General features: G+C 41.0%; 1 protein-coding gene across 11 annotated transcripts in view; it reads left to right on the forward strand.

Moving 5' to 3' along the window:
* Positions 1-13,267, forward strand: part of MCF2L (MCF.2 cell line derived transforming sequence like) — a 155,027-nt gene extending 141,760 nt beyond the window's left edge. For 7 of the 11 annotated variants that reach the window (XM_082763786.1, XM_082763791.1, XM_082763794.1 and 4 more), the window contains 11 exons: positions 246-467; positions 1,007-1,099; positions 2,879-2,957; positions 3,114-3,180; positions 4,469-4,584; positions 6,139-6,198; positions 6,547-6,621; positions 9,748-9,878; positions 10,476-10,588; positions 10,710-10,813; positions 10,939-13,267. In XM_082763786.1, the coding sequence (XP_082619912.1) occupies positions 246-467; positions 1,007-1,099; positions 2,879-2,957; positions 3,114-3,180; positions 4,469-4,584; positions 6,139-6,198; positions 6,547-6,621; positions 9,748-9,878; positions 10,476-10,588; positions 10,710-10,813; positions 10,939-11,033 (1,155 nt within the window). In that variant the 3' untranslated portion in view covers positions 11,034-13,267. Of the gene's footprint in view, positions 1-245; positions 468-1,006; positions 1,100-2,878; positions 2,958-3,113; positions 3,181-4,468; positions 4,585-5,212; positions 5,300-6,138; positions 6,199-6,546; positions 6,622-9,747; positions 9,879-10,475; positions 10,589-10,709; positions 10,814-10,938 lie in introns of all 11 variants that reach the window. The other 4 variants (XM_082763792.1, XM_082763795.1, XM_082763788.1 and 1 more) reach the window with 3 other exon arrangements.
* Positions 13,268-13,519: the final 252 nt, after the last annotated feature.

The raw sequence follows: 13,519 nt of genomic DNA on the forward strand, positions 1-13,519 counted from the left end.
CTTTTTCTATGTGTAGATCTCCATATCTTTGCTACTGGTACTCTTGACTGTAAAATCCTGCCTGAGCAGTGTAGGGGAGAGAGAATATTAAACACTGACTATATTTTCATTACCTCTCCATACTCAACATAAACACTGATGTGAGAGATTACTTGGAATGACAGAACTTGTAAAGACCTGTTCAGAGAGTGTGTTTTAGTCAGATGTTACCTCTTTGTAGTTATAAATATCACTTTTTGTTCCAGGGAAACCTGAATGAGCTGGGCAAGCTTTTAATGCAGGGATCCTTCAATGTCTGGACTGATCATAAAAAAGGTCACTCAAAGGTGAAAGATTTGGCACGCTTCAAGCCGATGCAGCGACACCTGTTCCTCCATGAGAAAGCAGTGCTGTTCTGTAAAAAGCGAGAAGAAAATGGAGAGGGATATGAGAAGGCACCTTCTTATAGCTACAAACACTCCTTAAATGTAAGGCATTGAGCAGTCCAGTAAGGTAGTGGTACTGAGGGCTTCGTTGCAATAATACAAGTGTGTTTTGTTTTGTTTTTGTCAGCAAAGATACATGATAGTTTTGCAGTGTGAACTTCACCCTTTTAGGCAAACGTAATGGATACTGAAAGTCTGTGTCACTTGGTGTTGCTGGTGGAGGTGGAGGAATTCTCCTTTGCGAAAATCTAAACCATACTAGTGTAGATGAATGGCAATTGCATTAATCGCACAGAAAATAGATGTCAGATTTTTCAGTATTCATTTGAAGAGACAGCTTGTGAATCAGTCTCAATTTAACAAACATAAGCCTTTCTTCCCTCTGAGGTAGCCAAGCTGGCACGAAGTACTGAATGTCCAAAATGCAGATTGTATTATTAGTTATTCTTTTCCTTGAGGGAGAAACCAAATATGGTTTTCCTTTTCAAAAATAGATTGCTAATGAATATTATTAGCCTTCTGCTTCCACTGTTATCTTAATTGCAATTTGGTAGGTCAGCTTCTGTTCTCTTTGCTTCTAGATGGCAGCTGTTGGAATAACAGAAAATGTCAAAGGCGATGCAAAGAAATTTGAAATCTGGTATAATGCAAGGGAAGAAGTTTACATCATACAGGTAATAACATGCCACTACCTTTAAAAGATTTTTTAAAGTGCGTGGTGTCTAACCCAACAGGATCTGTTTTGTTTTGTTTTACTTTTCTTTATTATATCAGTAATAGAAAGTGATGAGAGAATGTAAAAATAAAACAACAAAAAAGTTCACATTACATAGGTTAAATCATAAGCAGTTTCATAAAAGATATGTTTCAAACACAGTGTCTTATTTAAAAAAAAAAAAAAAAAAAGGTACATCTGTGTTCCCCAATATTTGTGGGGGATATTGCATACACTTGCTATTGCTTTCACTGGAGTTAGTTAGGGGAGAATCACAGAATGCTTTGGGTTGGAAACGACCTTGAAGATCACCTAATTCCACCCCCCTGCCATGGGCAGGGACACCTCCCACCAGACCAGGTTGCCCAAAGCCCCATCCAGCCTGGCCTTGGACACCTCCAGGGATGGGGCAGCCACAGCTTCTCTGGGAAACCTGTGCCAGTGCTTCACTACCCTCCTAGTAAAAGAATGTCTTCCATAGATCTAATCTAAAACTACCCTCTTTCAGTTTAAATCCATTCCCCCTTGTCCTATTACTCCTCTCCCTGACAAGGAGTCCCTCCCCAGCTTTCCTGTAGCCCCCTTTAGGTACTGGAAGGCCACCATAAGGTCTCCCCCGAGCCTCCTCCTCTCCAGGCTGAACAACCCCAGCTCCCTCACCCTGTCCATGCAGGAGAGGTGCTCTAAGGCCTTTGATCATCCTCATGGCCCTCCTCTGGGCTTGTTCTAATACACCCATGTCCTTCTTGTGCTGGGGGCCCCAGAGCTGAACACAGGGCTCCAGGTGGTGCCTCACAAGAGCGGAACAGAGGGAGAGAATCACCTCCCTTGACCTGCTGGCCACGCTGCTTTGGATGCAGCCCAGGATGTCGTTGGCTTTCTGAGCTGCAAGTGCACATTGCCGTCTCATGTTGGCACCACCAGGTCCTCCTCCTCAGGGCTGCTCTCAGTCCATTCTCTGCCCAGCCTGCATGTGTGCTTAGGATTGCCCCGTCCCAGGTGCAGGACCTTACACTTGCCCTTGTTGAATCTCATGAGGTTTGCATAGGCCCAGCTCTCAAGCCTGCCCAGGTTCCTCTGGATGGCATCCCTTCCCTCCAGTGTGCTGACCGCACCACGCAGCTTGGTGTCATTGGCAGGCTTGGTGGAGGTGCACTCAATCCTACTGTCCATGTCACTGATAAAGATGTTAATCAGTGCTGGTCCCAGTACTGACCCCCCAAGGAACACCACTTGTTACTGATCTCCACTTGGACATTGAGCCATTGACCCAAATTCTTTGTGACCAATTCTTTACCCCCTGAGTGGTCCATCCATTAAGTCAATGTCTTTACAATTTAGAGACAAAGATATCATGGGGTATGGTGTCAAATACTTTGCACAAGTCCAGGCAGATGATGTCAGTTGCTCTTCCCCTATCCACCAATGCTGTAACCCTGTTGTAGAAGGCCACCAGATCTGTCAGGCACAGTCTGCCTTTAGTGAAACCATGCTGGCTGTCACCAATCACCTCCTTATTTTCCATGTGCAAGGGAGCCAGAGGAAGACTGTAGCATTTGCACAGCCTTCTCACTCAGTGTGTTCAAATTCTTCCAAATAGTTTCTGTTCACTGAGGGACTAGATAGAGGGTCTAGCTGTCCTTCTCAAAGGATTCCTCTAAGACTGTGCTTTGGCTTGAAGCTGTTTGTGTAAGAAGTATTCTCTGCTTGATGGCTGATTGTATTTATTTTTGGGTAGGCACCAACTCCTGAAGTTAAAGCTACTTGGGTAAATGAAATAAGAAAAGTGCTGACAAGTCAACTGCAGGCATGCAGAGGTAAAATATTTTGGATATATACACACTTATATATTTTTTTTAATCTCTGTTCTCTTTGAACTTCAAAACCTACTCTGTTCACTGTGTAGGACTGTAAAAATGAAAAGCTTAAAACACAAACCAGTTTAATGGTTCTTTTTCTTTTCTCCATTACAGAAGCTAGTCAGCACAGGACACTTGAACACACACAGAGTTTACCTCTACCAGCATCATCTTGTACAAGGTAAGTAAGTTTGTTGTCTAATCACTCTACTTGTTTTGCAAATATACTAACACATTCACTTTATAGTTCTTTATTACTCCTGTCCCTTAATACTGACCCTTACATCTTAGGATTTTTTAGGTCTCTTTCTAATATAAAGCTATGAAGCTTGGGGTTTATACATCTCCAGAACTCATAGTCATAGTTCTGGAGAGCAACAGTGGCACAGGTTTTATAGATATGTAACTTTCTATGCCAGCCAAAATTCTGATGGTATTATAGTTCTCTTTGTTGAACAGCTAATTATATACTTTACACCCCAGGTAAGAGAGTTATGTAGCTATGTGAAGCAGCCTTTTTCTTTGTTCTTTTCTCTCACCATTTTCATGCTGTTTTTCTTTTCGTCTTCTGCAAGGGCATTCTTTCTTGTTTCTTTCTTTTTTTTTTTCTTTTTCTGCTTTACCTTTCTTATTAAGTGATGTATTTCAAGTCTCTAACTCTAGTGTTTCAAGTTTGGAGTCAAGCTTTTTAAATTTTTGTGTTATGTTCTTCACCGTACCAAACTATATAAGTATAGTCTCCTGCTCTCTCCTGCTGTTCTGCCCTTGTCTGACCTCTGCTATTCACTTTTTTCCTCATGACATTATGTGCATGTGTGTATGTATGGGTTTTACCATAACCCATATACTCATATGTTCAGTCATTACCATGCAGTGTGTGCTCAAATATGTATCAGAAGTGCTCTGCCCTCATGCTTCATGCATCTAGTTATCACCTACAGAGCATTTCCCAGATATGTGGTATTCATGGGATCTCTCTCCTTTTCACTCCCAGTCCGAGGTGTAATGGGAATCCTGCTGCAAGATTCAACATATCTTCTTTGTTCATTTCTTGTCTGTTTCCTGAATTAGGAGCTTTTAAAAGGCAGAGTTTTTTTTCCTTTTCTGTTTTTTTCCCCTCTCCTTAGCATGTTCAGAAGGAAGCTGTCATCACAGAATATGTCTGTAGTGTCTGTGAGTGGAGGTTGTACTGAGCAGCTGCCTTTTCAGTAGCTTCCACTGCCACAGTATGTGTTTGCAGTCACAAGGGGAGCTTTTCTACTTCATATGTGCTCGTGGTCTTTCTACGCACAGTCACCAGTGTGCATAGCTTCAACTCTAGAAGCTATGAACTGAGAAGCAGCTAAGAAATTGTTCTCAGCCTTTATATCTGCATGTAAAAGGCAACCTGTGACACAAGGTCATCACCCGCATTCAGATTCCAGTTGCTGGAGATGGACTGATTGTCTTCCTTTTCTTCCAATAAACAGTCCCTCAAGGAACAACATCAGAAACGCAAAAAAAACGGATGAGAGGAAAGCTGACCTCACAAGCCTAGAAGGTTATGTCACCACAGTAGCACCAAAGTACCCCGAGAAAGGCAAAGGTGAGTTTACACGTATGCATCGTGATCTTTAGCTGTGAAGAGCATGCTCACGCTGCAGATGCACAGGCAGATCCACCAGCACAGTAGCAATGGTAATACAGGCAAATGCAACGTTACACCTGAAGGAGCAGGACTTTGCTGCTGGTAGCCCCAAGGCAGCCCACCCACAAGGTGCTGCACACACTCTGTGTGAACATGCCAGTCTAAGCTGCCCTTACCTTGGGGTTTCTGTGTTCCTCTGTGTGCTGTGGACAGGCCCAAAACTTCCCTAGTGAAGGAGAGAGAAAAGGAGGTGGGAGGAACTATGGGTGATAAAGACTGTAGTAGATCTTCTCCTAGAGCTCCTCAGTTGTCTTCTGAATAAATTCCTTGGCATTACCTTTTTATGAAGAGGATTCTCATGAATTTTGCTTTACATAACTGAGATTATTTACTGAACTAGTGGTACTACAAACCCCTGTACAAATAAGAACAACTTGCCCCCTGGGTTCTTTTGTTGTACCTGGACTTTCAGTTTTTCCTTTCTCATCCTGAAGTGCTAGTTCCCTGGCAGGTCTGTGAATGATTTTTTGCCTTGACCTTTTCTTGGCCTTCTCCCCTTTCTTTCTGTGTCTCTTTTCCTTTGTAGATGACACTAGCTCTACCTCAGAATGCTCTGTACTGTCAAAAAAGCGCTTTACGCTGCAGGGCTTTACTAACCTCAAAAGTCAGAAAGGTAATTAAAAATAATAATAATAAAAAAGAAAAAGCTAGATTGTTTTCTATGTAAGATTGTAACTGGAACACCACTTCATGTGTGTAGTGTAACAGGTTCATGTATACTTTTTCAATGTATATATTAGCTTGTTCTCCTATGTTCAGGCTAGGTTCCTGCATCACAGACCATGACAGGGAGATTTTTTTGAGGGAGACTGCAAAGATGGAGAGCTGTTGGAGATGTGAGGGAAGGAGTGAAGTTTCTAGTGCTTCTGGTCTCACTACTGGAGCCTAAGAAGGAGTTCAAAGTGCCCTCTTCCTGTAGAAAGCCTAGAGGATGTTACCTTCAGATCAAATGCCTGGCCTGCTTCTAGCTTCAGTGGATCTGCCCCAAATGTACCCGTACTTGGCAAGAAGGAATCAAGGTTTTGCTGGAGTGTTTCTGTGTTAGCTTCCCTTCTTAACAGACCTCCTAAAGCATGACTACAGTAGAATGTGTGTTTTGCTAGATACAAAAGGATACAAAAGTAAAGAAGAACTTCTTTATGCTTCCAGAAATGGTCTTTATTCTTTTTTTTTTCCTAAAACGTAGGGCTCAGAGATATTTCTTGCTTCCTCCTGCCGAGTAATTGCACTGGGTACATTCACTTCTTGCTTTGAACAGCTATCTTTGAACAGTCTGAATTGCACTAAGATGATGACACTCGTTCAAGAACATGACTGTTTTTCTTTTCCAAGCATCTTTTCTGAATGCCTTTTCAAAACTTGATTACCTTTGAGTTCTTTCTGGAGAGACTCTAGGGTGGTGTATCTGGTACCAATGAGGTGAGCGCTAATATCCCGTGCTTGCCTTGACAGAAACTCCATCTCCTACTGCTAAAAGCCAGACATTGCCAATGATCCTTCTTACAGGACCAGGTATTGCTGTAGCACTAAATTTATATTAAAGTGATTGTTTATTTGGTAATGTTTGTCTAAAATTGAAATTGATTATATTAATTTGATGTCTAGTTCGTTTTGAAAAGTTTATGTATACTTTCGTCTATCACCATAAAATAAATTTGTCAAATCATCTTAAACTGTACATGACTAATTACCTTCTCCTACTGTAATTGACCAATGACAGCTAAAACTAGAGTGATCACAAAAATCCATTTGTTTTCCAGTATAAACTCAAAGGTATTTAGCATGCAATCCACCTATTCTCTTTTTTCCAGTTCTTCAATATCTCTCTTCTGTGTTTTTTGCCTATTCATCCTCCTGCAGCTTCTCCTACCAGTCCTGACAAAAAACCTAAACGGCATGAAGTAGTGAGTGATCCAACTCCTTTTGGTTTAAGAGGTAGAGTGTTACCACATCTTGTACTCCACAAATCCCCACCCATCCCTGGTGTTCCGTCAGAGCACTGGGGATTACCTGGATGATGATGATGTGTGCAGCAGTGCTGCTATCTGCTGTGTTGTTCCAAATGGGCCCAGCAGCTTCTGTTTATGTTGGTTTTGACAGCGCAACTTGTCAAAGTTTTACCTTAGCCTCAAATAAGGTAGACTGTCTTGTAGAGAGGATTTAACTTCTAAAAAGGGGGAAAAAAGAGCAGGGGGAAGGAAAGTCATATACTCTAATTAGAGGGAGAATCACCCCTGTCCTGTGGAATGTACATTGCCTTACTCCATTTTCGGTTTGCATTTATTAGTCAGTCTTGTTGCATCTTTTTTGGGTTGACAGTAGGCAATTTTCACTACCCTGTTAACCCACAATGCTTTAACTGACCCCCTAGTAGCAGTTTGCCTGCTGTCCTCCCAACCCACAGCTAAGCAATGAATAAAACATTTCCATTAAATGACCCATTTCTAACTAGCAAGGATGTTGGCAAAGGCTTAAGTACAAATCCCTGAGATTCATTAACTAGAGTACAAGGAAACTGCTCTCTTCTCATGTAACCATCTATCTTTCTTTTAGAAAACATTTTTCTAAAGATTAAGCTATTTCGAGCCCTCCCACTGTCCCCTTCTCCAGGTTTCCACAGCCTTTGTGTTTGTCTCACCTGTGGAAATGATGCTGGTTCTGCTGCTGTGCTGGGGAAACTGTACAAAGCCACTGACCCTGTCTGAGCAGCAGGCAGTGTAATCCCAGGCCAGACTTGTTCACAAACTCCACAAGTGTGGATATGGGAATTACAGTGTTAATTTTCTGCATGTGAGATCCACAAGTACCATGGAAACTACTGAAATTACGTTACTAATTTACATTAAAACTTCCAAGTCCTCTGAACACACTTCTGAATTGCTGTCCTGTCCAGCAGCCTCTCACTTTCAGAAACAACCAAAACCAAGTAAACAAATTTAAAACATCTGATAAGTCCCCCTTCATGTCTTGCACCTTCTGATCTCTTTTTTGACAGACACTTTCTCTTCTTCTTCACCAACTCAAAGAGGGATAAACGTGTGGTGAGCTCAGCCATTTCAGGATGAAGCTGCACGAGATGATGGTCACAGCTTCTCAGTGCACAGCACACTGCCCCCACTTGTTTCCTTTCACGATTGCATCCCTCATACTTAAACCCCAGTGAGCTCAAGGAAAATGAAGCAGTGACAGAATCTTATCTTGGAGATGGATCCTGTCGTTGTAAAGAAACCTGCGGGCCTGTTTCTGAAGAGAAGCGAATTATGAATTCTGAGTTTACTAACACCATCAAATTTAAGCTTGCTGATTTCTGCATAATCTTTTCTTAGGTCTCTGCCACTTCCTTGCATGCTCTGCCTTCACAGGGAGCTCTGATGTAGTCACATCATGCAGAATACACACGTGCACATTGAATCAGCATGCGTAAGCTCAGAGCCTTCAGTTAGTTAAGTGGCCACAGTGACCACTTTTTTCTCCACAGATGAGATGGGCTTGTTAGAGTGCCAGCCTGTCTGAGGAACAGGCGTACTGCTGCTATGGCAGGATCAGGCAGGTCTGCTCCTACCTCCGTTAGCACAATATGTGAAAAGAAAGGCAAAGGAGCTGCTGCCCAAAATGTTCCAGGATGAGCAGGCCAGTGAATGTGATGCTGTGGGAAGAGCAATTACAATGGTGTCACTTTCTTTTTCTTTTGTGCAACTTTTTGGTTCTGTTTCTAATGAGAGCTTGGAACAATTAGAAGAAACCAAATTTTCTTCTGTTGCATTGTTCTTAACTTGGAAATACCAGAAAGGGTTTTCACTGTGTCCCATGGGCCTACTCGCTGTGTGCTTCCAGTGAAATTTGCATGGGATACAGCAGGAACTTATTACTCAGTTTCTTCACAGATTTCATTCTTAACCCTGGACAGGGCCAAACGGGTCAGTACTTCTAACCTCGTGCAGGCCATCCAGCAGTGCAGGCGAGGTAAAAGACCCGCTTGGTTTGGCGTGCTCTGAGTGTGATTTCTTAGATTGCTTTGATTTTACTCTGACAATGCTCCTGGTTGTGTTTTTTTTTTCTTTATGCATTGGTGTGACCAGCCAGGCAACAAATGTAACTTGCCTCAGCAGCAGTGAAGAGTAAAAATGCTGCTGCTCACTCAATTTAACAAATAATTACCTAAAAGCTGGGATGTTTGTTTATCCTTTCAGTCTTTTTCATTGAGTTTTTTATTGTTACAATTTGGCCTGAACCAAAATGTTACTTGGAACTGTTTATTTGTCCTTGTTATTTTGACTTTCTCATTGTAAGCTCAGCACACGCATTAGCAGTTGCTGGCCTCAGTGAAAAGCATCCCGCTTACTGTAGTTTTATTTGGAAAAGGATTTTGTGCTCTCTGGATACGGTCCAGCCTCATAAATAAATGAAATGCTTCACGCAGAGAGAGAAAAAGGAACACTTGGCAATAAGTGACAGGCAGGAGGTTGTTCTTGTGGTATTCGGTGCAGAGACTTAACACGAAGATAATTCAGTGTGATTAAGCATCCTTGTGTCAGCCTGGATACCCTTAAACAGTAAGCTGCATCACCAGATAAAGTATGAAGTGCCTGTAGCTCCTGCTGAAGTTTTAGACAGCTAAGTGCTCAATATTTTGAATGAAATGACATCTGTCCATCCCTTGTTTGAGCAAGCTGGTTGCTTTGGGTGACAACCATGTGTGTCTGTCCTCTTCCCATAAAGTGCACGTTCCTATCCTCTACCCCCTCCCAAAAGAAAGATATCTATCCGTTGTTCAACTTTGTGTAAGGCAGAAATAGGTTCTTTTTAGCTTGGGAATTTTGCTTTCTTTCAATGTATATAAATCCAAATGGCCAAATTCACTGCTGTGCATTGGCACAAATCCGCTTGGGTGGAAATGGGCCACCTTTTGCTAGCTTTGAATTTCACTTTGTGGCTGTAATAACCTCCCTGTCTAAAGTTTTTCCTCCTTTTGTCACTGAAGTGGCTTTCAGGGGGAAGGACATTCCTCCCAGTCAGTGGCACGCTGTTGCAAAGTTAACTGTTGGCTGTTTGTTCACAAAGGTTGGGCTAAAACGTCGCATTCTCTTGACGCATCTGAAGAAAATGATGGTTGGTCTAGTGCTGAAGATCCACTGAATTCATCAGATGCAGAGGAAGAAGGAGGAGGAGGAGGGGGAAACGAAATGAAGCTGGTAACCAGAAATGCTTTCCTGTTGGGCTAAGCAAATGCTACTGTTGAGTGACAGTACGTAGGAATGCTTTTGAAGCTTGCTGGAGAAAGAAAGTATCTGCCTTGAAATCTTCAGCTGGGTAAAACTCATAGGGCAATGAAATATACTTTATTTTCTTAAGTCAGCCTTTTGTTTGTACCTGGGGATGATGTACCTGCAGACCAGCAAGACTGCGAGGGCTTATGCTGTAGGACAGAAGTCAAGCAATGACATGCTCAGCTGCTGTGTCACATACATCGTGTCGCTAGTTCTCCAGGGTTTTTTTGTTTGTTTTCCCTTGGGATTATTATTATTATTTATTATTTTTTTGGTAGAGATTTGTAATGGAAACACTTCACTGAATGCTTTTCAGGGTGTGAGAACTCATACACTGAATTTGCATGGAATTAAACAGTAAAGTTATACTGTACTCAGTATGCATATTTACACTGTCTTCAACGTGTACGTGCATGAGAAAGAGAAAGAAGGGAAAAGTGCTTTAATTTTCATAACAAAAGCTGCAACGAACTTTAAGGTACTCAAGAGAAATAATTTGTGTTTTTCCCTGTGTGCATTTAGACTCCTGGTAAATACACAGTTGTGACTGATTACGAAAGAGGAGTTTCTGAAGAATTCACAGTGAAAAGTGGAGACCTAGTTCAACTGATTCGTGAAGGGGAGGATGGACTTTGGTACGCAGATCTGTGTTTGGAAACTTCTATACGTGGAACTGCATTTAGAAGGCAAATGTTTAGGGCAAAACTTTCCAAAGTGGTAAATGAAGCAATCTGACTGTTTTCTTCTTTTTTATAGGTATGTGAAGAACCTGAGCACTGGTAGAGAAGGTTGGATCCCAGCAAGCAACCTGCTGATGCTCATAGGCAATTCAAAATCGGCTCAATCTTTGAGCAGCTCTGGTAGGCTATTTATTATAAATGCGATGCTTGTCTATCTGAAGATTCCTGTTATGAAAGAAACCTGTGAAAAACAACCATATTGTATTTGCTTGTGTTTTTCTTTTCCTCTCCTTTCACCTTCCCAGAATCAGGCACTGCCTCCAGCACTTTGAGCACATCATCAAGTTGCAGTGACAGCTGCAACGCCAGCAGCACCAGCTTCTCGGACATTAAGGGCTAAGATCAAATTTTCACCCCACCTCCATGGAAGGTAAACTGGAGTTTGCCATCTTGTGTGGAGTTCTGGACGTTGGACTCAAACGAAGGACCACCTGTTCTCTGTTGCTGGCTTTGAGTATTTTCTCTGGTGATTTTCAGAGATTCTCACCGAAGATCACAAGGAAAAGTCCATGGGATGTGAAGCTGTAAATAAAAACTAAGTGATTTGAAATAGGGGTATCATAGAGGCTTCTGCTCTGAATTCTGGAGCTGCAGAGGTGCTAGCATAAAACACATTTTATCCCATTGATATACAATCAGGTTTCTGCAGAACTGTACTTTTCATAACACCCAGAATCTGAAAGTGAGCAAACAAAATGTGTTCAGCGCTAAATCCTTATTGTAAACTAATAACATAGTAGTCACCTGTACAGGATAGGTATGCCAAAAAAGAAATCAGATTTTAAAATTTCTCTCCCCCAAAATACCCCTTTCTCCATGGATGTACCTCACTCAGTGCAGTGAAGGGGACTTTTACAGGAACGAGGAAGTAAGTTTGGTCCAGCCATTTCTCTTCTCTTGGGTCGTCAGGATGCTCTTCTGTGCCCTAGAGACTGGGATGCAGAGATGACTCATTCACTGACCACAACAGCATCAAAAGAAAATATTAATTGATCCTTTTCAACCTTTTGATAACACGTGCAACAAAATAGCTGTTCCCTCAGACGTTTTGGCTTCACAACCCAACTCTTCACCAATTTCACTGTGTTTACATAGCTTTGGCAATTTAGTACTATCTTTTTCCTAATGTGGGTGCACAATGACACAAACATTCTTATTCACTTGATGATTTCTTATTAAACTACAATTGCACAGTTACCTTCGGTTTTAATTAGCATGCAGTTACAGGCAAAGGAAACTATTATGGCTTCCCTATGGGTCAAGAGCCTTTCTCCAGAAAAACGTAAGAGGTCAAGAAGCCAGATGTAGTTTTAGTCAATGGAGTATGTTGCAAATTTATTCAAAGAAATAAAAAAAAAAAAATTACACATTTTTTTCTGTAAAGGGGAGCACAAGGAGGGAAAAAAAAAATCTTTATTAGAGTCAGATTTGTCCTGTGGTCAAATATTTTATTTTTTTTTAAAGGAAGGATAATGCTAAACTTGCGATTTTTCAAGGTATGATGTAAGCCAATGTTATAAACTTTTACCTTGTGAGATGTTCTTTGCACTTCGTCCTTATAAGCAGTACAAAATTGTATGCATGTATGGAATAATGTGTTCTTTCCTTTACATATTTATAATGTTTTTACTTATATGAAAATAGGTTTTTACCCAATTTGTATGTCATATTAGTTAAAAATACCATGGACGTTAAGAGCATAATTTTTCAGAAGCTCTAAGCAAAGCAAATTGTGTCTATGGGAATTGCTGTTAATTATCCAACCCTCTGATGGCTGAGCCCTGAAGTCTATCTTTATGCCAGAAATTTAGACTTCAGCAGCTGTAGCTTGGGAAACTTAAAGGAGAAACACTCGAAAGAAAGATCTTGGTCCTCAGTTCCAAAAGCAACCCTACCCCAGACAGAATCAAAAACGTAGCTGACTGTGGTCAGTACAAATTGAAACGTGTGTGTGTATATATATACACACACCCACACATTTATGCAGATATATCTGTGCTGGTGTGTGTGTATATATATGTGTGTGTAGATATGTATATGTGTAGATATAATGTATCAATGTAAAGGATGTATTTATAGTCTTCATGCTGCTGAATGTGTCACTTTACAATTCATAAACACTTAGGTTTCTTGCAATACTGCAATATAAAGGTGGGTCAGGGTTTTACTTCAGGCGTCTTTTCCAACACAGAAATCCTCTGATCTTTTTTTTTAATTATCCCATGTAATACTGTGCAGACCAGGAATATTTAGTCTGGTATTTAACAACGAAATGGCGGCATGAGATTCAGCTTATCTTCATCTGTGTAAGTTATTTTGTACATTCTGTAACATAATTTACTTATATATTGCTGTCATCGCTAGGATAAGACTGTCCTTTCATTTCTTACTGCAGCCTCATTTGTGTTATTTCAATGGTTTCCTCCATATCATTGCACTTTAATACAACCCATTTCACCGTTTCCCCCCCTTTTTTTTTTACTGCTGTTGTGATTTAGAGGTTCAAAGTCAGAGGTCTTTATTGTAATTATGAAAATTTGAATAAATTTCAGCACTTCTTGCTGAATGCCTTTATACAGACATGCTCCGTGTTTTATTTTTGTCTCGTGGTCTTAAAAGCTGCTTATGGGTATCATAAAAATAGACTGGATTTTGAACAGAAAAGCAGGTTTGTCTAGCTGTGGCTAGTTGGAATTCAAAACCCTCTTCCTGTTCTGCACAGATGTCAATGAGCAAAATGGAGGAATTTGTCATCTTTAGAGAACTGATGGAAATTAATTATGGTCTGAATTTCCATTCTACTTCTGTATCATCAGGTGACTATTA

This window comes from Aythya marila (genome assembly GCF_965140915.1).
Source record: "Aythya marila genome assembly, chromosome: 1".
In the NCBI taxonomy this organism is placed as follows: Eukaryota; Metazoa; Chordata; class Aves; order Anseriformes; family Anatidae; genus Aythya; species Aythya marila.